The 25,460-nt window shown below is 43.1% G+C and overlaps 2 protein-coding genes across 2 annotated transcripts in view; one reads left to right on the top strand and one right to left on the bottom strand.

The window, feature by feature from the left end:
• Positions 1-437: 437 nt before the first annotated feature.
• On the bottom strand, positions 438-9,155 carry GCM2 (glial cells missing transcription factor 2). Its single transcript, XM_029244088.1, has 4 exons — positions 8,689-9,155; positions 4,064-4,561; positions 3,302-3,427; positions 438-2,284 (listed from the first exon to the last, which is right to left on the bottom strand). Exons 1-4 carry the CDS (start codon positions 8,776-8,778, stop codon positions 1,343-1,345), a joined length of 1,656 nt encoding a protein of 551 aa, XP_029099921.1. The 5' UTR covers positions 8,779-9,155; the 3' UTR covers positions 438-1,342.
• Positions 9,156-19,099: 9,944 nt separating this feature from the next.
• Positions 19,100-25,460, top strand: part of SYCP2L (synaptonemal complex protein 2 like) — a 62,447-nt gene continuing 56,086 nt past the window's right edge. The window contains exons 1-4 of the mRNA XM_029244087.1: positions 19,100-19,204; positions 19,612-19,636; positions 24,057-24,142; positions 24,253-24,341. Coding sequence (XP_029099920.1) covers positions 19,100-19,204; positions 19,612-19,636; positions 24,057-24,142; positions 24,253-24,341 — 305 coding nt within the window. The remainder of the gene's footprint in view (positions 19,205-19,611; positions 19,637-24,056; positions 24,143-24,252; positions 24,342-25,460) is intronic.

Consider the following 25,460-nt stretch of genomic DNA (forward strand, 5'->3'; position numbering starts at 1 on the left):
TTGTGCAAACTGGGTATTCTATGCAAATTTGAGGATAATCCTTCCCCCACTCTCACACTTCCCCCATTCTCAAAAATTTATTTACGTAGTTTGTTTTTATTTGAAAACTGAATATTTTCACTAAGCACTGGGAGCTGTGCAAAAGTGTGTGTGTGTGTGCACGTATGCGCACTGTTTCAGAGAGGTTTTCCATTATCAGCATAGCAAATAGTTTTTTCTAAAAGTACAAAACTTTAATAAACTAATATGTTTAATCTATTATAACAACTGTTTCCCAGGGTATAATATGAACATTTTTTCCTATTTTTGTTTTGAAATAACTCAAGCATCAGCTACATTATTTTTAAATGTCTTCATTATGTTTAATTGAATAACATTATCAATTACATTTATGAGGAGTTAACAAAGGAACAGTAAAGCTAAATTTGAATAAAACATCTCTATTCTAATTTTGAAACCTAACTGGAAAAAATGTATATTGTAGTACAATAAAAATGAATCAAATACATATCATCAGTGTTAGGCTGTCTCTGTTAGGAAAACATTCATCAATGTTAAGAAAAGGTATTCAGCTGATACTGGAAAACAAAATTCTCTTAAAAACAACTGCACTTTATCATTGCAACACGGTAGATTTACTAAAAAGCTATAGATATATACTTCGCAGGTAAAATGATCAAAATTACTTCCTGAAGTTATTTTAACAGGTTGTAAATGCTAAGTAAAATCTTAGGAAATGACTCAGGAGATAAGATTGTAAAGATTTCATCCCGAGGCTATTTTGACAACCCTTAAGGGCCGAAGAGAGATTTGTGAAATTCCTTAATATGATCCAGTGGGGAAAGGCTTGGGGTGAGAGCCAGGATTCTTGACTTCTACTCCAGCTAACAAACTAAATGGACTTACTTAGCTCATTAACTTTCATGCTTATTCATTCGGAACAGTCTCATTGCAGACCTAATTCTATATGCTGTAGTGGGTTTGAAAATGCCGTGCAGGGACTCCCCTGGCGGTCCAGTGGTTAGGACTCTGCGCGTCCACTGCAGGGGGCCCGGGTTGGATCCCTGGTCTGGGAACTAAGGTCCCACAAGCCGAGGGGCGTGGCAAAAAAAAAAAAAAAAAAAGTAAGTAAAATGCTGTGCAAGATTTCCCTAGATTATCTAAACATTTCCAACCTATAATTTACTCCGCTGATAATTGGTTTTACTGTTATCTATATACATATATAATATATATATTTCTTTGCATGCTAAATGAATCTCCCAACTTAAGAGAGAGTTGCCATGTCATGTTCTACTGCCTGCATGGAGACCAATATTATGCTGTGCCCCAGGACTGTTGTTCAAAAGTCCTCATGGTCATAGCTAAAGAACGGACTGATTCTCTCTGAATAACCAATTGTAGACCCCGGTCCAGATGGACACACATCCCACGTCTCTGCTCCGTCTGTCCAGGAGGGTGCTGAGTCTTGAGGAAAAGGCAAAGTGTGTCTGATGGTCCGGCAATCTCCAGGAATTTTCAAAGGAAGTGATGCTGTTGGAGAGGCTGCCATGGCGACTGTAGCTGGAAGGTCCAAGTCTTCCAGGTAGATGGACATTTGGGTGTTTTCAGAATCATAGTTACAGCCAGAAAGGCTCGTGACTTCCCGCACATTGTCACAGCATTTCAGAGCAGGGGGCTGGTAGGCCTGGTAGGACACTTTGGTGGTGGTGGTGATTACTGTCTGCAGGGCTGGAGCAGATGGCGGGGCCGTCGTGAGGTACCTGCAGGGAAGCTCTGGGTTGTAATAAGGGCGAGCGGCCACGGCCTGGAACTGTCCATGGTCAGTGCTCTCCCCAAGGTCAGCTTTTCCAAGAGCTGGTTTCCAGCCAGGCTGTTTACTGGTGAAATCAAAGCTTCTCTCAAAGCTGCCGTAGGAGTTGATATTGTATTGCAGTGCATTCAGATGAACCCAGTCTGTGTCATCAGGAATACTGCTGGCATCTTTATAAAGGGTGGGATAATATGGGCCTGAATTTGTGTAACCAGGGCCTGCCAATTCATAGCTGCAGGGTGGCCTAGGCAAAAAGATTCTTGGGTTTGGATATTTCTGAAAGGGTGGTACTATATCTCCTTGAAAGGCAGCTAGGTCACAGGTAGCTTTGTAAGCATCCGAGTTTGGAAAGGAAAAGCAAGGCTGCCCTGGAACAGGGAAGCCAGTGTCAGGAATTATATCAAACTCCTCTGGGTTCTCCAGGGAAGGTATGTTGCTGAAATGGCCACCGTTATCTTGATTCTCTCCTGCCTAAAAAAATGACACAAATTTTTATTTGTAAATAAAGATGTAAATTGCGTGGACACCCTCACCTGTAACAGTCGTCAACCAACCAAATAACAAGCTTTTGGTTGGTGGGCTGTGTGTTAGGAGCTCAGAAACATGATCTGAGCTCATGGTCTGGGAATTTCACAGCTTGAGCTCACGCTTGGATTCCACGCTGCTGAATTAGGAGGGACCGTGGTAGCCAGGCAGGGTGGGTCAGAGTGGCAGATGGTCTGTTCTCCCTATACTACGTGCATAACAGCAGAGGCTCAGGAGCCTGACGCAGACCTGGGTTCAAATCCTGACTGTCCCTCATGCACTGAACAAGTTACTTAACCTCTCTGAGCCTCAGATTCCTCACTTAAAAATGGGGCTTAAAGAGGGAGGAGATATGGGGCTATATGTATACTAACACACCATTGTAAAGCAATTATACTCCCATAAAGGTGTTAAAAAATGGGGCTTAATAACAGTAATTTCTTCTTAAGGCTTTTGTGACCAATTCACGTGTAAGACTTAAACCCTATGTGCATGGCACATAGAAAGTGCTCAAACAAGGCCAGTGTCTCTTATCCTCCAACTAATATTCTGCCTCCTTGGCATACTTTGGTTGAACAGCCAAACTGGATCGAGTTGCCCAAAGAAATTTTTTCTGTTCTATGTAAGTAATGAAAAGGACCCTCTCGAAGATGCACCGTTCAGGCATGGGTATGCACCTATTTCTTTCCGTATGACCATTCGATAATTGCCCTTGTATTAGGATGTCAGCTCACATGCTCACTCTATCATTAACTGTAGAGATATTATGCTTTTTTATCAAGAAGAAGGAATTAGAAACCCTATTCAAAATGTTGATTCAATGACATTGTTAGAGGTATATAATTTTCACATAAAATGAAACCTTTTAAATTAAGGTATGGCATTCATATTTTACATAAGTCTCAGTGCATTTTATGATGACGGTGAACACAGACCACAAGTGTAATGTCAGCTCCCTATTACCTCGGGTTCTCGAATTCTCTTTTTCTGGGGTTGGTAAAAAGAAGCCATTTGTCTCTTGATAGCACTTCTTCGAGCTTCTGTCTCTGATTTACTCTCTGGTCTTGGGTGATCATGAACTCCCTTGGCCTGCATTAATAAGGAGATGAATCACATTATTCCTTTGAGGGGAGCTGGCAACACTGGTCAAAAATTGAGTGTGCCTTTCCCAGTGCCCCAAGTTGTTTGTTTTTTCCAAGAGACAGGGAAAAAGATTCTTTTTTTTTTTTTTTGCGGTACGCGGGCCTCTCACTGCTGTGGCCTCTCCTGTTGCGGAGCACAGGCTCCGGACGCACAGGCTCAGCGGCCATGGCTCACGGGCCCAGCCGCTCCGCGGCATGTGGGATCTTCCCGGACCGGGGCACGAACCCGTGTCCCCTGCGTCGGCAGGCGGACTCTCAACCACTGCGCCACCAGGGAAGCCCGGAAAAAAATTCTTGAACAAATAAAACTGCACCAATAATAGACATCTTAAAAGATGACCTAACAGTCCTTTTGCCATATGAAAACAACTATAAGTAGGTTCACCCTCTCCCCCTTAGAGAGCACACAGTAGCTGAACTAATTCCTAGGAGCCTGGTAAGGCCCTGGGAGCCCCAGCACCTATTTCTGGCCCCCAGAGCTGTATCTGGTTTGGTCCAGGGTTCCTGAGATACATGGCAGGTGGTTTGGTCCCTGTGACATGATGAGAATGTCCATCACAAACTGTGGTGTCCCCCCACCTACCTGAAAAAATATTGCATTGCCATCAAGCCGCCAAAAGTTGGTTACAGGGTACCCGCTGTGCCCTCGACAGGGGATCAATTCCAAAGCAGCATGACAGTTGGGGCATGCCTTCTCTGCAAAGCCAGAGGCGAGAAATATTAATAACAACCTGACCCCAGACCCTCCAGAAGGAAGGAAGGGGAAATTCGCTGGGAATAGGGAACTCACGACTGCAAGGCCACCCTGTTCCCAGTCCCATAGCTCACTCTGCTGCTTCAGCCTGGCTTTGTCGCAGATGGCAGGCCTCAGCTGCAGACGGGAGCCGTCGGGCAGGGCGCAGTCCCGCGCACACACCACCACGCCCAGGCACGACTTCTTGAGGATGTGGCCGTTGTGGTTGTTGGTGTTCCGCATGGCCCAGCCGCTCAGATGGCGTTGCGCCTTCTTCTCGCCACTGCGGTAGATGAAGCGCACGTAGCCGTCCGGCCACTCGCAGAAGCGGTCGAAGTGGTCTGGCTCCTGGGAAGGCGCCCAGAAGGACGGGTAGTCAAGTTCATCAAGCCCAAACCAGAGACAGCACGGCTTTAATCTTCCCCAAGCACATTAGGATAAAACTGGGTCTTTTTAATTCCAGGAACTGTGCTCTTACAAAACGTCACTCATCCTGTGTATGCCCTTCTGACAACTGGCTATAAATTGATGCTTACATAGTGCTTATATTCTAAAAGCTGTACATGTATTCGTTCATCTAGCCTTCATACTGCATACAAACAATAGGTACTATTATTATCCCCATTTAATAGAATAGTAGATGGAGACCAGAGAGCTTCATTGACTTGCCCAAGGTCACACAGCTAGTAAGACTTGGCTCTAGGATTTGAGCCCTCACAGTTTGACTCCAGAGCCTATTCTCCTTACCACTATGTTATACCACTTCTCGGTGTATTTAAATGTTACAGATATTTTCTAGTTAATCTAGTTAATCACTTTTAACCAGGGCAAAAAGTGATTGGAAAGTTCTATCGCTGACATACAGTTGAGCCTGTAAATGTCTTTACTTCCATCCAGTGCTTTTTCTTCAAAAGCTCTTGGCCTGATACCCAGCACAACATCAGAGAGACATGAACAGTTTCCCAAATTAGCCCTCCAGGTTTACAAGGGTGTTATGATGACAGCCTAACCATAAGGTAAACCCGAGCATTTGGTGGAGCCTGCTAAGCTAACCTCTTCCCAGAGCAATATGGATTGTCATTCTACTACACAAAGAACTGCATGGCTAAAATAATGTTATATGTAAAATACTGAGCACTGCTTTACTATTCACATTTGGTGGTCCTTTGTCCATATTATGCATTATTTATACTGCAATATGGTTCCTGTACAAACTAGGGACCATGGGCCGAATCCAGCCTGCCACTTGTTTCAGTACAGCCCACAAACTAAGTGATTTTTATATTTTTTAATGGTTGGGGGGAAAATCAAAAGAACTACATTTTGTGACACACGAAAATCGTATGAAATTCAAACTTCGGTATCCATAAATAAAGTTGTAATGGGACATGACCATGTACATTCGTCTATGTAGGGTCTGTGGCTGTTTTCTCACTACAGTGCAGAGCTGAGTATTTGGGACAGAGACAGTATGGCCCATAAAGCCACATTATGCAGTATCTACAATCCTCACAACAACTTTGCCTCATAGGCATCCTTCCTCTTATTTAATAGATAAGGAAGTGGAAGTTAGATGGATAACCTTCTGCAGTGGCATAGCTGGGGTTTAAAAAGAAGATCTGTGGCAGCCGGGCCCCACTGACCTTCCTGGTATGATAGAGGCTCAGAAAACTATTATTACAGTAATAAGCCATGTATACCTTCTCTCCCTTCCCCCAGCCCAGGATAATTAGATCCAACATCTGCAAAGCAGAAGTATTCTTAGTTGGACAATTCAGACTCGTGTACCACGTTAGTATTGTACATTCTAACGGTAATAGGTAAATGGGTGATTTTGTTTCCAAAACCGCAGAGATATTGTTGAAATCATTATTATTACTAATAGGCATTATTTATCTTTTCTCAGAAATATAATTGACATAAGTCAATACATTAACTTAACGTACATCACAAATGAAATATATAATGATGTGCTAGCAACTCTAAGTTTACGCTAAATGCTATATCTTTGTTTTTAAAATGAATATTTCAATTTAAGGACCTTAGTAACAGACAGTTTTCCAGAAGAGAATATTTTGTTCGCACTCCCCCCCTGCAAGGGTACAGACTAGATCCCCACTACCAAAGTAATGCCACTGAAAATGAAGACACAGAGACTGCATTTTAAAATCAAAACAAGAATGGAGGACTCCTAGATTGGGTTTCATTTGCTCTAATGTCTTGGTGCAGGGGAGCACATGTGGTCACATACAGACAAGCGTGCACACACCAAACATGACAGTAGATCTGGACGACAATTTAAGATTGTTATCTAATTCCACGGCTTGATGACAGGTGAGCAACCTGAGACTAAGGCAAATTCAGGAACTGTCTCAAGGTCATACAGCTAGTTTAGCTCTTCCTCCTTTGGTTTGTCAGAGCAGGGCTAGGATCCTCTTTCTCCAGTTCTCTTTCCATAGCCCAGTGCACCTGCCTCTTTTGAGATGTCACGCGTGCACACACACACACACACACACACACTTTCTCTCTGTTTAAGAACCAATCTCCCAGAGGAAAAATTATTCACATTTACATGGGAAGTCCAGAATAATACTCATGAGAGGAACCATCCTTCCCTTATTTGGATGTGGCTCATTTCTAAAATGCAAGATTAGATTTTTTTTTCCTATGAAGACGCATGCGGACAGAAGTCAGTGAGGATGAGATGCCCTTGCTGTACTGTGGTCCCCTTTCACAAAACTGGCACAGTGTGGCTCTAAAGTAGGCAGACTTGAAAATAAACAAACTTACTGTAAATACATACATCCCCAAAAGTACTGATCGCTTTGAGAGGCTAGACAACCTTGCTAATGAATTGTTATACGCGGCACATAGTAGATGCTGAATAAAGGCCAAGTCTCTTACCCCTATACCACAGCATTGCCAGGGATCTGCCTTTGCGAATGCTTCCCAGGTCGCTCCTAACTCTCCCTCCACCTACACCCAGGACTTTAAAGTCACTTTTCAGTTTTTGCCCCAAACCAGTATGACCAATTATAACTGCCCAGCTCATTCCCTGTACTAGGCTCCAAACCCCTTCGTTCCGTTAAAACAAAACAAAATAAAACAAATTCACCCAAAACGGATGATGGTGATTTCCTTGTCATTAGAGAAGCAATCTCAGAAGTTGCGTCCAAAAGCCGGATTCCAGGGGCTCTCGCCCTGGTTGGCATGACTAGGGAGGCCCCCCAGGAGCCGTGCTTCATCCAGGCAGCTGGGGCAGGCGTCTAATGGCCCAACTCCTGCTGTTTAATAAGAGTCGGGTCACCGAGATTTACGGGCCTATCTCACAGTTTTGCTGCGTGAGAAGCACTGATGTCTACATTAGCCAAGATTCTCCCCTACCTTTCTCGTGGATGGCAAAGAATGGATAAGGAGAGACTCAGCAGATTATGGAGAACAGTATGAAGGTTCCTTAAAAAACTACAAATAGAACTACCATATGACCCAGCAATCCCACTACTGGGCATATACCCTGAGAAAACCATAATTCAAAAAGAGTCATGTACCACAATGTTCATTGCAGCTCTATTTACAATAGCCCGGAGATGGAAACAACCTAAGTGCCCATCATCGGATGAATGGATAAAGATGGTGTGGCACATATATACAGTGGAATATTACTCAGCCATAAAAAGAAACGAAATTGAGCTATTTGTAATGAGGTGGATAGACCTAGAGTCTGTCATACAGAGTGAAGTAAGTCAGAAAGAGAAAGACAAATACCGTATGCTAACACATATATACATATAACACATATATATGGAATTTAAGAAAAAAAATGTCATGAAGAACCTAGGGGTAAGACAGGAATAAGGACACAGACCTACTGGAGAACGGACTTGAGGATATGGGGAGGGGGAAGGGTGAGCTGTGACAAAGCAAGAGAGAGGCATGGACATATATACACTACCAAACGTAAGGTAGATAGCTAGTGGGAAGCAGCCACATGGCACAGGGAGATCAGCTCAGTGCTTTGTGACCGCCTGGAGGGGTGGGATAGGGAGGGTGGGAGGGAGGGAGGGAGACGCAAGAGGGAAGAGATATGGGAACATATGTATATGTATAGCTGATTCACTTTGTTATAAAGCAGAAACTAACACACCATTGTAAAGCAATTATACCCCAATAAAGATGCTAAAAAAAAAAAAAGAAAAAGTGAAGGACGGGGTGTCCGGTTCCCGCCAGAATGACCTGGAGCTTGGAGCCTGATTGACAGTTTCTGTTGCTTTCGGCGTGTTTTCTAACAAGCGCGAGATAAGAGATGGGAGAAGACACATCTCTGAACCCAGCTCTGCCATTTGTGGAGTCCCTGTACACTGGAGGACTCTCAGGGGTGTGTGTTTGGGGGTGGAGGTGAGGTCTGTCCACAGTCTCTGCAAGGACATCCCTCCTCTTTGGATGGACAGCGCCGCGCGCGCGGGGGTTTCACGCACCCGTGGCATCTGCGGGTCGTTGATGTCCCAGCTGAGCTTCATCCCGTGGGAACACGCACCGTCCGCCTGCTGCCCCGCCTCCGCCGGCATCTGGCCCTCCTCGCTGGCGCTCTCCGCCCAGGATCCTGAAAGACAGAAGAAAAACAAACCAACCCAGAGGCGCCCAAGGCGATTCTCCCCCTGTCTTAGGGGAAAGTGGAGAGAGACAGAGACAGAGAGACTGATTTCGAAATCCAGAAGCGGCGGACAAGGGTTAAGGACTCGGGCGGAGCCATGTCCTTGGCCGCGGTGCTGAAAGGTCTCCCGTCGGAGCGCAGCGCGGGCGCCAGGCAGCTGCCCACACGTTTATACGGATACACCCCGTCCCTCCCCGTCCCGCCCCGCTCCGCCTTTCCTCGCTCACCCGCCAGCTCCCACGCTCCGGGCACTAGCAGGGCCTGTCATCCCCGCCCGGGCAGAACTGGGGCCGGAGGGGGAGGTTGACCTGAGCCATTGGGGTGACGGGAGACTGAAGCCAAGGCGGGCCAGGGCGGGGGGGAGGTTGGAGTGTCTCATGTAAGTTGAAAATCAGTTTTGTTTCCCTAACCGCGCCCCGCCTCTGGGGTTTCGGATTGGATCTAGCGGGAGGCTTTCCAGACAGAGCCTTTCCAGCAAAGTCCCGAGAGACAATACTCCATTGCCTGGCGGCCCGGGCACCGCCTGTAAGAGCCTCGGCTGCCGCGCGCCCTAGCCTCAGTAGATGTGCGCAAGCCAGCTGGCTTTGGGCCGACCCTTTTCGGAGATTTTGTTGTAGCTGGTGCGCGTGGTCTGGAATCTGTGCTCATCCTCGGGGGGAGGTGGGGGGAGGAGGGACGTCCGAGGGAGTGCCGAAGGTCCCCGTGTGGTCGTCGGCCCAGGAGGCCGTCTGGTCCCGGGGGCTGCGGAGAGACCTGGCCCTGTGGGAAGAGAGTCCTGGAAAGCGAACCCGGAGAAGGTTGGGGAGATGAGCTAGGGGGAGGCGGAGGGGGAGGAAGGGGCTGAGTTCTGCCCCCAAACCCGTAGTTCTCTCTGCCGCCTCGGCTACTTCTGAGCCTGTTTCCTTATCTGTTTGAAAGAGGATTTGGGGCTCAGTGAGTTCTCAATCGCCATCCACCTGAAACGACCCTTAAAAAAAATAGTCTTCATCGGTATTGTCGTGACAATACCACGACAAAATTCTATTTACACCCCTTCCGTCTGCGGAGGCTTTCTGGAGACTGGAGGAACCAGATGAGAGCGTAGAGCGCCGTGGGCTCACCAGGGCTGAGCCCAGGCCTTCTTCACCTGTGCCTCCGTTTCATTAGGGTGATTGGAAGCGCCCAATACAAGAAACCGATTGAAGTGACTTAAGTCGCTCTTTAGCCGCTCCGGGCAGCAAGGGAAGGTGGGTTTCCGGAGTTTATTCCTTGCGCCCTTGTTCTGCGGGCTACACGCTCCAGTTCCCAGCCGTAGCCAGGGAGAAGCCGGCCTCTAAAGGCGGATCATTGTTAGAGGAGGATGCTCGCAACCTACATCCCGGCAAATCCCGAGACCTGCGGGCCCTAGACTCAGCACCGCCGAGTGCGCACCAGGGGCGCGGACTGATGCTTCTTGGGAGCCGGCGCGGAGGGCGCCCAGGCCAGCGCCCGTCTCAGGATTACAGCCTCTTCTTCTGGCGAAAGGCGGGAAAAGCAGATGCGCCCTTACAACCCCGGGAAGCGAACCTCGTCCACGCTCCGGTCCTCTTAACCTGCCTGGTCGGGGGCACAGTCAGGCTTGTTAGAAAAGACAACCCGATAGTGAAGTTCGACTCCGAGCCGCCGACCGGCAGAGAACTCCCGAGACGGGAAAGGCCAGATTTGGGTAATTACACGAATTTTCTTCTTTCTCTGGTTTCAAGCTGGGATTTCTCCCCACCCTTCCCCCACCCCCAAGCAGAGGCGCAAAGTTCTCAAAGAAGAAAGTGACTAGTTCATCCCCCAGCCTCTTCCCACCCCCTCGTCCCCAAAGTTCTCTTTGGTAGTGTCGGTCAGCGTTTCTGGTTAAAATCACTCTCACAGAGTTGCCGCGGAGGTCTGGGAGGAAAGGAGGAACGCGTTCACTCTTTACCTACTAGTTGCGTCCACAAACTTTCATCATATTAACCGCCTACCGGCCCGGCAGCCCGTTATTCAGTTACTTTTTTGCGTTGTTTTGTTTTTCAAAGGTTAAAATTACTGACACTTCTCTATTTATTTATTTACAAATTGACATTTCTTTGTGAAGTTTAAGATAATGTACTCTTTAAAATGTTCTTTACATAACTTCAAAAACTAACTTAAAATTCTGAGAATTCATAGAAACTAATTTCTGGTCTTATTGTAACCATTGTTAAGACTATTTTTGTCTCTGTAACTTTGGAATATTTCTAGAGAGTCCTTACCCTTCAAAAATATAAATAAGTACAATTTTTTAAAAGTTAAAGCTAAATCAATTAAGCAAATACTTTATTTTTCCTAATTAGATTCCGGTGGCCAAAGAAATGTCATTGTCTCCACCATATTTAGTTTGAGCAGAATTAGAATACATATTCCAAGTTGCCCTAAAATTATGTCTGGGTAAAACATGTTAGTAAAAGAAGCTAATCAAAGTGAAAATATAACAAAATATAATAAATGTGTTGTCTGTGGTGTTATCTTTCATTTCTCCTGAATTTTTGACTGTGTTAACAACCATATAGTTTGAAAGGATGTATGTTTTCCCCAAAGTCTGAAAATAATTGATTAAAACTTTTAAACTAATATTAAGAAAACTTTAATTTTATTTTATATTATATTCTTATTGTATTACCTGTTTTATTCTCTAAAATAGTGTGCTTTTAAACTGTATTTTGATTATTATTTGTTATTATCCTTCAATTTTTCCTGCAGTAATATTTGCATTGATTCAGAACACTATATTTACAGCTGGCTCTTCCTTGGCTAGTATTTTGAAATAGTAAAAGTCCATTAATATAAAAGCAAAGGAAAAGGGCTTTGAATTTACTTGGTTTAGATTAAAATAGGTAAATTAATGTAAGTATATTTACGTCATATTTGCCAGGAAATGGATATGATGAGTTTTGAAATAAGTATGTATTGTTTTGAATGGACTGGAGGTACAATGCAGAGATTCTGGTTATATTATGTTTTGGTTTGATGTAAACAAATATCTTCTGTAAACGTCACGACACGAAATACCCATAGCATCTACTTATAACACAAGTTGATTTTTTACAAGGAATGTTTGGATTTGAGGGGTCTTGTCTGCTTGCTTGTTTTTTAAAAGAAAACTCCAGTCCAACTTATTTTTGCCACCCTGTTCACATAACAGACAACCTATCAGATGAAAATATTTGTTTTTATTTTATTTTGACTGAGCACACCGGGGTATGTATTAAAACAAAACAACAAAACACTTCTTTTGTGATATTAGGAATAAACTCACAATTTCAGGGACTAATCTGGTTCCTATGGGGAAAGTTCGATTTCAGTCTATAGCAGTATCAATGGATCACAACCAGCTCTACCAGCCGTTAAAGGTGGAGAGAAAACAGCCGGCTTCCGCACAGGGGACGCCTATCAGTGTAGAATTTCTCCAACATGTTTGCATCCTTTAAGTAATCGCTTTTCCTAAGGTGCTTGTGCGTGCGCCCAGGTGGCCTGACCTTGATTGCCAGTTAACTCGAGAGCTTTTCTCGCTTCTCAAACACGGGACTCTGGTAGATTTTCAGGGGCGGGTTTATTAATTAGAGTTCCGGGGAAGCTTGGCGTCCGGGAGCCGTGGGCTCCCCGTGCTCTCGCCGCAGCACCTCCTCGCCCGCTCGGGCCTCGGACGGCGGAAGCGCGGGGGCTGAGAGCGGCGCAGCGGCGGGGCGCGTCCTGGTCCGGGTGTGCGCCCCGGGGCGGGTGCGCGGCGGCCTGTCGGGAGCCTCGGGATGCAGGAGGTGAGTGACCTCGAGCGGAGCCGGGCACCCGTCGAGCCCCGGTCTCCTCTCCGCCGTTCTAGGCGGGCGCCAGGGAGCGCGTCCGTCGGCCTGTGGGCTCGGAGCCTCGCTTGCTCGCCCAGAGACCCGGCGCCGGCTACAATCCCCGGCCGCCGCCGTGGGAAGAGCTCTTCGGGGGCCCTGGGGGCGCTTCACGTCCTCAGGTTTGCTTGGAGTTTATTGGCAGCTTTCTGTGGGTGCATGAAGCAGGGTAGAAACGTGTGGTCCCTCGCTAGTAGAGCGTTCGGAGAAGGGGGAACTGGAATATTGATGTTTGAAGGCAACGAGATGATTCTTTTTTAAGTTGCTCGGGATGTTTTCCAAGCCCCTTTTCTCCCGCGCTGAGTAGAAAGTGCAATGATGTTAACCCACTCGGGGCCCCAGATCTACCCCAAGTGCTGGGACCCGCCGCCCAGGGATTGGGGTCGCGGGCTGGGAGGTGGATTGGTACCGTTAGTTCTACTTTTCAGCATTCACTTTACTGAATACACTGCTGGTGGGAAAACAAACAAGTATGGATTTTGGTCTTTGAATTCATCCTGTTTTTCATATTTATAATAATATTGTAAAATATGCTGACATTTAAGGATTGTGGTCAAGTACATATAGGACCATTAGCCCAAGCTAGATTTTTTTTTAAACCTCTTTGGAAGAGGTTAATAAAATGTTTAAAAATTATTCTTTGATTTTTGGGATGAAGTGAGCAGATGAGGTGCTGTTATTTAGCATGTTTGTGAAAACGAGGTTGGTAGATCCAGGGATTACTTCTTGAAGAAAACGAGTAACAACCCATTACTCAATGTTTTGTAAATTTTCTTGTTGCTGTTCAATCCTTGAAGTTTCAGTTTTAAGTCCTAGAGTCACTTTTTTTTTTTTTTTTTTTTTTGCGGTACGCGGGTCTCTCACTGTTGTGGCCTCTCCCACTGTGGAGCACAGGCTCCGGACGCGCAGGCTCAGCGGCCATGGCTCACGGGCCTAGCCGCTCCGCGGCATGTGGGATCTTCCCAGACTGGGGCACGAACCCATGTCCCCTGCATCGGCAGGCGGACTCTCAACCACTGCGCCACCAGGGAAGCCCAAGAGTCACTTTTAAAATTCATATAAGTCAGGAACATAAAGCTTAAACTCATGACTGGGCTTGAAACGCACTCTGAAAAACTTTATCTTCCAAGCTCTTATTCTAAAAACCGCTCATCAATTCAAAGTCTTTTTTATAGTTGCCATTATAGAGTTTAAATTTATTTTTTTGTGATCATTTATTACAGTGATGTTTGCTTCTTTTAATAGTTTGTATTTGTCAGAGGCAGTGTTAAAGAAGGTTGCATAAAGCTTTTGGTTGTTTTTTTTATTATTATTATTTTTGTTTTGGTATTTTTTTTAAGGTAGTGTCTTAGATCTATAATCACTGGCATGAATGAACAAAAAGCTTTGTTCAGGAAAACAATATGAACCTTTATTTTAAAACTTAATGCATTTCTTTGAAATAAAATTTTTTTAAAAATCTCTTTTTGTACACAGGAGAAGGAAGTTCCTTTGCAGTCTGTTCAGGAGAAGGATGGGAGCGGCATGGCACAGGGTGCTTTCTATGTAAAGATCGAGTTTGTATTCTTTGTGTGCTCTCTCTAGTTCTGTGTTTCCTGGGCTGTCAGCATACTTTTTCCTCCAGTTGCTCAACAAGAGGCAGAAGAATCCTCTTCTCCTACTTCCCTAATCTCTCACATCCAGTTTATCACCACGTCTTGTCAATTTTGCCTTTGATTACCCTACTAATATCCTAATCTATTTTGTACCTAGCACTGTTCTAGGTGGAGGTAGACAGTATTGAACAAAACAGACACAATTCTTGCTTTCATAGAGCTTTCAGCCTGGCAGAGAGTCAGAGACAGATTAGGAACAAAAGTAAGGTAGTAGGAAGAAAAGGAACGGGGTGTTGTGATGGAGAATAATTGCTGGGGGAGGGAGGCACTTGACTAACTTTAGGTCCTGGAAGACCTACTTGAAAAGATGATACTGAAGCTGAGATCTGAGGGGTGACAAGGAGCCAGAATGGTAAGTGGTGGGGAGAAGCAGTCGAGGCATAGAACAGCCAGTGCAAAGGCCCTGAGGCAAGGAAGAGCTTGACTTATTCTAGGACTCAGCAGGGCAGTCAGGCAGGAGAAGCTGACAGAGATCAAATCATGCAGAGCCTTACAGACCAAGGCAAAGGGTTTGGATTTGTTCTGAGTATAGAGAAGCCAGGCAGAGTTTTAAGTAGGAAGAAGCCTGAACTGCTGAGTCAGAGAATCTGAGTGTGAATCTCAGCTGTGTGATCTCATACAGCCTTGCTGTTATTATCCCCAGATAAAAGAGTCTAACCGCTAGATTGGTGGTGAGGATTCACATCTGCAGAACACTTAACCCACTTGGCTCAAAAAAGCTTACTGTATGGTAACTTAAAAAATCTGTTTAAATGTTTAATTTCAAATGCTGTCTCATTATTTAAATCAATACTAAGAAAAAGTGGAATTTCAGGCTGTATGTGGTAAAATGACTCCTTGTTAAAAGAATATTGTAATTTAGCCTGTAGAACTGGACTGCATTTTAAAAATATCTTTTGTAGCACAGATATTTAAGAATGTATCTGTTATTCAAATATATATATACACATACGCACTTAGAAATAGGTCTTAACAAGCTTTCAGGCAGAAAAGTTCAATTTCATTCATCATGGCAATTTGCATATTAATTGCCTTTAACTGTAATTATTAGTGTTGAATCCATTTTCTTCTATTATCATTTATGTAACTTAATAAGTGATAATAAGCTTGAATTTTATAGTGTTTAGAATTTCTAACATTACTGAGGTTAAAGTCTTTACCCACAGATACCTGTAATTCAGGTGTAGTTTTCCTTAAGTCAGCGGTTCTCGAAGTTTAGCATGATGAGAATCACCTGACGGGCCCTGCTCCCAGAGTTTGACTGCTAACAAGTCCCCAGGTGATGCCCATGCTGCTGGTGGTCCAGGAGACACATTTTGCCAACTACTGTCTTAAGACAACAAAATCATTGTCTACGTGATTACTGTTCAAGATATAACTCTCTATATTTACCTTCTATTTCTGCACTGAATTATTATTGATAATGATAGAAATATTACTGTGAAATAAATGTTCTTGGGGAAAAATAGTAATTTTCATACTATCAACTTTCCAGCTTCAGTCACTTATTACTAATGCATTGCATGATGAAGGATTTCAGAAAATAAAAGAATATTTTCGACAGAGAGAGCACCACGTTCCTCAAAAATATAATAATCTTTTGTTACACCATCTTGACAGATCAATAAATAAGGCAAGTGAGTTGTTTTTTTGGTCTGTAACCAGAATGCCAATGTGTAACTATATGTAAGGTTTTTAACTTAGTGTGGTCTAATCCCAAGGAGCTGGATAAAAATGAATTTCTGTGTGCTTCACTGTTGCTGAAATGTGTTCAGCGATTCTTCATTGATGGCCTCAAAGAAGATGAGCCTTTGCTCATTCAGCAGGGCCTGATCCCAAAGATAAGTGTCATCTTTTCATTTTGTATGGATTTGGGTAACTTAAAGAACTAGAGAGGATTCAGTTGCCTGGTTTGGTATTTTATGTTCCTTTGAAATCAAATTTGAAAAGGAATCGGCACCAGTGCTTGTTACCTACATACATCCAATCAAAAATTAAGTTCCACATATGTTTCCTGATGTATGGGGTGGGCAGGGCACTTTGGGGAGTGTACAGGAATAAGTCGGACACAGCCCTCTCCTCCCTTCGACAAGCCAGTGCAGTAATAGTATGTTTTTTATTAGTGAATTTAACTTGGAGATATAGGATGGAGAGAGTGGACTGTTACACACTCCCCTATAACTATGTTAATAAACTTTATCAACAACATTGGACCTGGATAAATTATCAAATACTTCCCCTAGCCACAGCCCACTTTCCAACTTTCTAAAATCCTAGTTGAGTCTGAAAAAAATGCCAAAATACTTTTTGCTTATTCTAAGTCACCCCAGTTACGCAATTCTGACCTGTTCTTAATTAATCAGGAGGTAACATCATGTGTGCCTTAATAATGGCATCTGGAAGCAAAGCAGAGTTTGCAAAGTCTCTTGCTGCATTTCTCTTTTTTCATGATAAGATTTTGCAGCCCTGTAATTGATTATTGGTGAGAACATGAGGGCAGAAGGGTGAGCTGGCTGCCATTAAATATCTGATTTACCCCCTGGACTTTAGTACCTGAAGTTTATCAAGATCAGGTTGGGCAAAGGAAATGTCTCTGTCCTTTTTCACTTTAAAATGCCTCTAATTATGGGGCTGCCCCTCCACGGGGGAGAGAGAGTAAATTCCAGGCTTTCCTAACTTCTCTCAGGAACTTTAAAATTGTTTGCGGCTAGGGTAGGGGGTGGGTGGGAGTGTAAATCTCAGGACTGTATTTATGCAAGCCGTGTATATTTCATTTTGAATTGTATATTTCATTTAGCCCCGTCTAACTCCCTGATACACTTAGGCAGATAACAGGAAGCAGGGAAAAAGAGCAAAAACTCCAAAGGAAATGGGGCAGGGATGTCCCAGGGGTACTTTGGAGCCTTAAGCTGAATTGGGGGGATGAATTGGGATCTGCTCCAAACCGAAATTCCTTTTGAGGCTTAAGAATGCCATCCCAAGGTTGAAAGTGTCAGATCAAGTCTCCACTGGAATTTTGAAACCAAACAGGAATTTCCACATCCCACTGGAATTCTATCTAGCTGGTGATGGAAATGCCATAGCCATAATTTAAACACATTCTAAAGCATGTACTATTAATTCCTGTAGGTTTTGGCCAAGGAGAGTAGATTGATATTATCAAAGTGGATGGGATACTAGATTTTACACTTCTAAAGCCCACTGTGTTTGCAGGCTCAACATGAAGTGTGTTGGGAAGTTATTCTCCATAGAATAAGAATTTCCTACAGAAAGGAACATATTTGGCCCTGTACTTGAAGATCCAGAAGGATTAACTTGTCCTTTACCATATGCTTAATGAGTAACAGCTATTGCATCTGTCAGTAACCATCTGGCTTCTGGCAATGACGCAGCTGTGAGGGCAGCTGGTATATGGGTTACCGTGTATGATCACGGCACATAAATGGCTTCAGAGTGACCTCCTAGTACAAGTCTTGATCAAGTAATGTGGCATTTTCCCCAGTTCTCTGAATCTATACTCAGCCAGTGTACTTTGGTGGGCTAGGAGGGGGACAGGATTTGGGGGCATAAATAGAATAGTGACAGAAATGTATTTAAAAGCATAGAATTTTGAGTATGAACATGGGGAGGGAGAAAATGTCACCTTAGCGGTGAGTTTTGCTGTGTAGAGGGACATTTCTTCCCTCGGGCTGTTGGAGAAAGGTTTGCTTCAGGAGGTGGATGATTCAATCGAATGCAAATATTTGTCTGATTTGAGATAAAAGAAACATTGCCTAGTGACTTCCAAACCTTGCTGTACCTTAGAATCACCTGGAGATGCGCTGCGTGGGTCCCATCACCAGAGATTCTGATTTTCTGGATCCATGACGGGTCCCACGCATCAGGGCATTTCAAAGCTCCCCACGTTTTCCTAACATGCAGCCAAGATGGAGAGCCGATGGGTTTGTCCATGGTCTTCAGCTGGTACCTTGGGTTCCTGGCTATAAAGTGGACAAGGTTTCCAAGGCCCCACTCCTATAGGAGTTGCTCATCACAAACTCATGTCACTAACTTCTTGGTCAACTGATGACTTCTAACTAGGATTTTTTCTTTCTTTCTTTTTTTTTTTTTTTTAAGAGTGACTAGCCTCAAAAAAGACGGTCCAAAGATGGCCTTCGCTTTATTGAATAAGTATGTTCTAGGAAGGTTTATGTGAGTTAATTTTAAATCACACCAGTTCTAGCAATGTAATATGAACTTGGATATATGTTCCTATGGGGAAAAAATCTCCAATTAGCTGGAAGCTTTTGACAAAAGGAAGGTGGCCAGGCCTGAGGCATGTGTACTGTACTAGCATACTTCTGGAGCACTTTCTAAAATCTGCATGTCCTTTGATATTTGATGACTTGTTTTCTACAGCCTCCCAGGCAACAGGAATTTCTCCTGTGTAGACAAGGCTCATTTATCTCTTAACCACTCACTGCCCCCTTTACAAGCCTTTCTAGTGTTGATGATCCTGGCAAAGTCTCCAGTTCTTGCTGGTATGTGAGAACTTGTTGCAACTCTGTAGCAGTCTGATTCCATTCTGGAGTGTTCTAGATGGGGACCTCAGAACCAGGCCTAAGTGAAATGGAAAAGGGTCTTTAAAATTATAGAACTCTGTTGTGAAATTTTATCGAATGAGCAGTAGCTATTCAGTCATAGAGGTTGCATCAGTGTTTCTTCTCTTGTGTACATGGTTTCCTGGTTTGAAAGAACAACAGGATTTCTGACCATGACAGACCTAGCCTCGGACACATATCTGATTAATGTGACAGAAGACTTTTTTGACACAGCATTGGTAAGGATGAGGTTGGATGCTTTACTGAGCGGATACCATTGGTAATTTGTAGGAATCTTCAAGTTGTTCATAAAACTTGTGTTTTTCTAAGATGTGGGTTTTACTAAAAGACTCTCATATTTTATTATTAGAAATATTATATGAAATAGTAACAAATGTATATAACCAATGTTATAGAAAAATGAGGTGATTTATTTTCAAATATATTATTCACCTGATTGGAGGTGATAGGCTGATTTTAATAAAGTAATTGAAAGTCAAATAGGATTTCTCTAAATTTTTTTTCTACTGTAGTTAAAGTCAACTCCTGCCTGTTAGAGAATTATCAGCATTAGCACATTAATGTTATAGATTATAATGCTTTTTAAAAATAATACGAGCTTCACTTTTTTCTTTCTTTTTATTAGATTATTTCCAGAACTAGTAGTAAAGGTAAGTGTATTATTTACTACTAATTGCCTGTTATTAATAGAATATTAATACCTTTCATTAATAGAATATTCCTGTTTAGAGAAAATAATACTTATCTAAATGATATATAAAAGTGAAGTGGGTTTAACTATTATATTTGCATTAATTGGCCATCTTATGGTATTCAGATTGTGATGCTGAAATGAATTTTGTTGGAAAGTGTGTCTCATTTGCCTGCAGTGAGTCTTTATTTAGCTGCTCCTGCCACCGTTTGGCCATTTAGCTCCAATCAGGGATGGAGAGACACTTCCGTCATTCCAAAACAGCAAAAGTTAGCTATTACTGATTTAACTTGGAGCCGATTTTCATGCCTTTCTCTGCCTTTTAAGAGCTCAAAACGTAGACAATTTGGAGGTTAGGGCATGATGTTGTTCAATGTGGCTCATGTTAAAGGTAACCCAACAAACACTTTGAATTATGAAACTGTGGATTCAAAGATGCACAGAAATCGGGGCCATCTTAAAATGCATATGTCTGCTCCCTATTGTCCATCTTTTTATTTTTCTTTTGAAAAGCTGTTATTAAATTGACACTACATTCTACAGTGGATGGTATCTTGTAAATTGAGGACATTTAGTACTAGAAGCTTAAGTGTGATGGTGCTTGGTTGATTTTTAAAAAGAGGTCTCCATAATCTAAGTTAGCAGATCCAAATACTTGCAAGTCAGTTTTTTCTGGACTTCATAAGTGATAGTTCCTGTCTCTAAAGTTGGTTGATAAAATACCCAGTGGTAAAAACTACTTTGAATTTTAAAAAATAAACTTTGATCGATTTACAACAGTGTGTGTACACTGCATATTTGAAAAAAAATACATATGAGAGAGATCTGTTGAGCCTATAGCTGTTGCTTGGACCACTTAATAGGTTCATATAGTCCCTGCAATCACTTCATTGTCCCAAATGGAGGAAACACTGCTCTAGGTGACTGTATTAGTCAGCTCATGCTGCCATAACAAAATACTATGGGCTGAGTGGATTAAACAACAGAAACTTATTTTCTCACAGTTCCTGGCTTGCAGAAAGCCACCTTCTTGCTGTGTCTTCACATGGGTAGAGAGTAAGCTGCTCTCTGGCATCCTGTAAAGGCACTAATCTCATTATGAGGGCCCCACCCTCATGACCTCACCTTACTGTATGTGTTTCATTTTTATGATTCCTTTGTTTTGTGCTTTGCTATATGGATTATATTTTCTTTCACTGTTTGCTCCTCTCTAGTGATTTGAATGGCTTATGTCCTAGTTTTATTCTTCTGGTTGTTACTCTTAATTTAATTATCAACATCAACATGAGAGTGCCAAAATGATAGCACCTATTTCTTCTTTATGTATGGCAAGGAATTCAACATGTTTTTATTCCTCCTCCATTTTCTACCCAGATTTATTTAATTTAATCCAGGGTTTTAGTCCTGTATTTTATATATATATATATGTCTTTGTAAATAGTATTTGCTCTTTGCCTTGTATTGCAGCCTTATTTACAGTAGTTATTTAGGGCTCACTGTCAGCTTATTTATGGCCTGATGTTCTCATTCTTGAGTTCGTTATTCTGCTTTGTCTCCATCTGCTGTAATACATTTTGAAGAGGTTATTAGGGTATGTGGGTGGAACATGGTCAGTGTTTTTTATCATTTAAGAGTGTTCCTGTGGCTTTTATCCAATATAACTCTTGCTTTGCAGAGTCCAGAGTCTCCCCTCAAAACTGTTTCACTGTCTTATATTGAGTGTTGTGAGCACATGTGCACACGTGTTGTTTTATGTGGTTCTTCATGAGTTGTTTTGAAATCAGATCTTACTTTAGCTTGGGAAATTTTATTCTTTGATAATTTTATCAGTTAGAGCAGGGCTTCTCAACTTTGGCAATATTGGCACTTTGGTCAGGTTGGATGATTCTTTGTTTGGGGGGGTTGTCCTATACATTATAGAATGTTTAGCAGCACCCCTGGCCTTTACCCACTAGACGTCGATAGCAGTCCCTGCTACTCCCCCAGTTGTGACAACATCTCCAAATATTGCAAGAGTGCCATAGGGGAGCAAAAATCACCTCTAGTTGCAAACTGCTGAGTTAAAGTGCTTTCAGTATATGTAACAGGATATCTAGTTCAAACAGTCTTAAGTGCTAAAGATGACTTAATTTGCTGAAGGAACTAAAAAGTCAGAGACAGGAAGTTTCAGGAGCAGTTTGGCTGTAGCTAGGCCCTGTTTCCTGCAGTTCTATTTTGCCTCCTCCGAGTCTTGTCTTTGAGCTCAAGTTGGTCTCCCTTGGTGGTTGCAAGATGGCGGCCAGCAACCAGAGCCGTGCTTCCTGGTTCACATCTGGGGGAGAAACATTCACTTTCCTCAAGCGGCAGAAGAAAGCCCTAGCTTGGCTCTGCTTGTGTCCCCCCACCTCCACCCCCTTAATGAACCGATCACTGTGAAAAGATGAATGGAATGCCCCTGCATCGTTTAAGCCAATGAGGATCCAGCCCTGGAGCTAGTTAGTCCCACCCAAGAGCATAATTGTTACATCAGAGAGGAGGTGGGAAAGGATGATTGCAGTTACTCTTTCTATTCTCTTCTCTTTCTAAGATTATCTATTATTCATCCATTGCATCTTTTTTTTTGTTTTCACATCTTTTTCCCACTCGTTTTTTCCTGTGTATTTTGAGAGCAATTGCTACTTTTATTCTTGGAAGCCGATGCTTTAACTAATTCTGCTCTCATTGCTTCCACTATGGACTTCAGTTCTGCTCTCTCATCTTTGCTTCCTTGAAACCCGTGGGTGGTGGTGATCTACCTCTGCTCTCAGATTCATTCCTCTCTGCCTTCCTCTCTCTCTACTTTGCATAGAACAGTTTCCTAGGCTTTTTAACCAACTGGTTGCCTGCCAGGTTTAGCGAATGACGGGAAATTGGAGGTAGGAAGGCCATTTCTCCCGCTCCCTTCTGCTGAGGTGCTATCTCTGGGAGTGACTGCATAGTTCCTGTGACTCTGGCTTATTTGTGGCTACAGCATTTGCTAGGTGACCTTCATTCCCAGGATCTGGTAATACCACTTCCTCCCCGTGGCTTTCCAGGGATGTATAGGGGGTGGTAGTGGCTACCTGTGTTTTTGTAACTAATTCCCTGTATTAAATTCTCTCAGATTGAAATATCTAGAATGGCTTAGATTTTCATATTACTTATTTCTTTCTCACTTCTGTGTTCATCTTATACTGTTGCCTTCTCTTACAAATCTAATTTTTTATTTCATAGAATTCACATTCTTTTGAGTTTTGAGATGATAAACCAGATGCTTTTGATTTGGCTTCCCAGCTTTTCTATCATCTTTTATTTCCTGAAGTAAGCAGTTTTCAAAGTCACTTCTTTGCAACCTCTTAACTTATTATGCTCCTTCCTTTTGCATAGGGCTATGTTTGTTAGTTTCTCTTTACTACTCTTTAAGTGAAAAGGTCGAATGACATCTGATACTTGCTGGTTAACAGAGTGCATAAATGTCTCTAGGGTCCCCTGCTGTCCACCTGGGTCACCTGGGCTCTGTTACAATCTCTCTCTCAAGTTCTAAGCCGGCAGGCAAGTTTTGGGCTCAGCCCCTGGCCATGTTTCTTGTTTCCAGAAATCATTCAGCAGTATCAATGTGGCTTTTTTGGACTGAAGAGGGATCTTTTTAAAATTTCTACTCCCTGATTTGGATTCCCACAATTTCATGAGTTATATGGGGATTAAAACGTATGCAGTGTGTGGTTAAAAGAAGAAAAATTCACATATCCAAATTGCACCTCTGAACCTATCAAAGTAATGTTAGGACTTTACCATGAGTTTTTGCAGTGTACACTGCCACTGTCATATCTAAACACAATGCGTAAATGAAATAATAAAGGTTTTTTGTTTAATAAGCATAAAGCATTACCACATACCTTGTTTTGTTACTACGTTCTGACGTAAGTAGCCATTGAAGTTTCTATGATTAAGCTATTTAACAAAGACCAACGCTTTACTTGAAAATTCTTGCTTCTGTTAGCATAAGACCATTATAAAATTTTTCTTTCTATAAAATACACAAATGTAAGAAATGCACAGAAACAGTGGGAAAGTGTGTGCAGGAGCTGCCCTTGCACATCGTTCATTCTGGACAAAAAAGTAGCTTTGCCTGAGATGCAGTGATCACAGACAGTCACACTTTGCACGTACTGCTGCTGTTTACCTCAGTGGGCGTCTATGCCGTGCAAATCGATTGTGGCCTGGGGGTCTGTAGATCTTGAAGCAGGCTGTGATTTGTCCCTTGCTCAGACTACATCATTTCTGAAATGTTTACCGCCCATGGCTGTTCTTCTTGCTATGTAGGAGTCCTTTCCTTATTGTTTTTTAGCATCAGTTTGATTCTTTGAAAATTCTGCTTTCAGGGAAAAGTCAGATGTTGGGTTCCTTCATATTCACCTTAGGATTTCTGGTGACAGAAGAGAGTGTAAATCGTTTGATCCAGGAGGAGGTGAGTTGCAAATAGTGCTGGTAGCAGTTGCCCTGGACCCCGTGGAGAAGCTCGTGCCCAGGTCTCCGTTTTGTTTCTTCCTTGTGAAAACCTTCCCCAACTCCCAACAGGCACTGAGGACCTTGAACTGCCTTCTGCAAGCTGTACCTCGGGAGGAGAGAAAACAACTTGTCTCGTCGGAAGGCTCGTGTCGTCTTATGTACGTGACCTTGGCCTGATTAGGTGGTGATGTAAAGGCAAAATCTTTCTGGGTTGTGGCACCTCAGTCTTCGTTCTCCTTGGGTGTTTGGGGTTGTTGGGTTGTTTTTTCTCCCCCCATCGAATTTGTGCGGTGAAATGCTTTCTCAGGCTATAGATTATTTTTCATTGTGAATGTGAACCGCATTAGTGACTCATGGGAGAATGTTAAGAGCACAGACTGTGGTGCCAGACCTCAGGCTTTGAATCCTAGTTTGGCCACCTATGCTGGTTGCTCCTCTAGAGCACAGTCTTAGCTCACTACACCTCAGTCTACTCATCCGTAAAATGGAGTCAACGTTAATGCTGATCAATAGAGTTATTGCGCAGGTCGAATCAGGCAATCCATTGAAAGCCATTAGCACATTACCTGGTAGAGAGCAAATGCTCAAAGGTTACCAGCTCTTACCTATATCACTAGGGCATGTATTGCTTTTCGAGGGATGGATTTGGGGGGTTTTGGTGACCCACTCACAATTATGTAGTTCCTGGGACATAGAAATTTGGAGAGAAGGTTGTAGTGTGTGACCATGGGAAGCACAACACCAGCACCCTGTTTTGAAATCTGAACCTAAACCTGTGACTGTGTGCTGACCACCAACCAGCATCGGTGACATCCCTGTGGCACACCATCATTCGAGGGACATGCAGCCATGACTAGCAAGAGGCAGGGTGACCCAGTTTATCATAGTGTAGACCTGAAAGACGTGATTGGTGAGCATGGAGCTCATCATGTTTGTCCATTTAATTTGTCTTTGCAGGATGCAGTGTTTTCTCTTAATTTTTCCTACAAAATATTCATTGAATAGAGTAGTTAATCATTACCCTTAGTGGCGTACTTAGATCTGGAGAGAAGGCGACCTGATGTTTGCTCCTAAGTCTTCAAACTAATGCAGTGGTCCTGCCTTACTGTTTGAGTGTTCTAGTCTAGTTCTTGAGTGTTCTGCACTTCAAGTCAAATGTAAAATCTGCAAACATAAAAGTAAGCAGAACTCTCAGTGGTGCTGTTCTAAGGCTTCTATTTAATTGTGACAAATCAATCCATTCATTATGAGAAACTGAACTACTACAAGATTTCTTA

The sequence above is a fragment of the Monodon monoceros genome, unplaced genomic scaffold, assembly GCF_005190385.1.
Source record: "Monodon monoceros isolate NGI ecotype Baffin Bay Population unplaced genomic scaffold, NGI_Narwhal_1 Super_Scaffold_3, whole genome shotgun sequence".
Taxonomy (NCBI): domain Eukaryota; kingdom Metazoa; phylum Chordata; class Mammalia; order Artiodactyla; family Monodontidae; genus Monodon; species Monodon monoceros.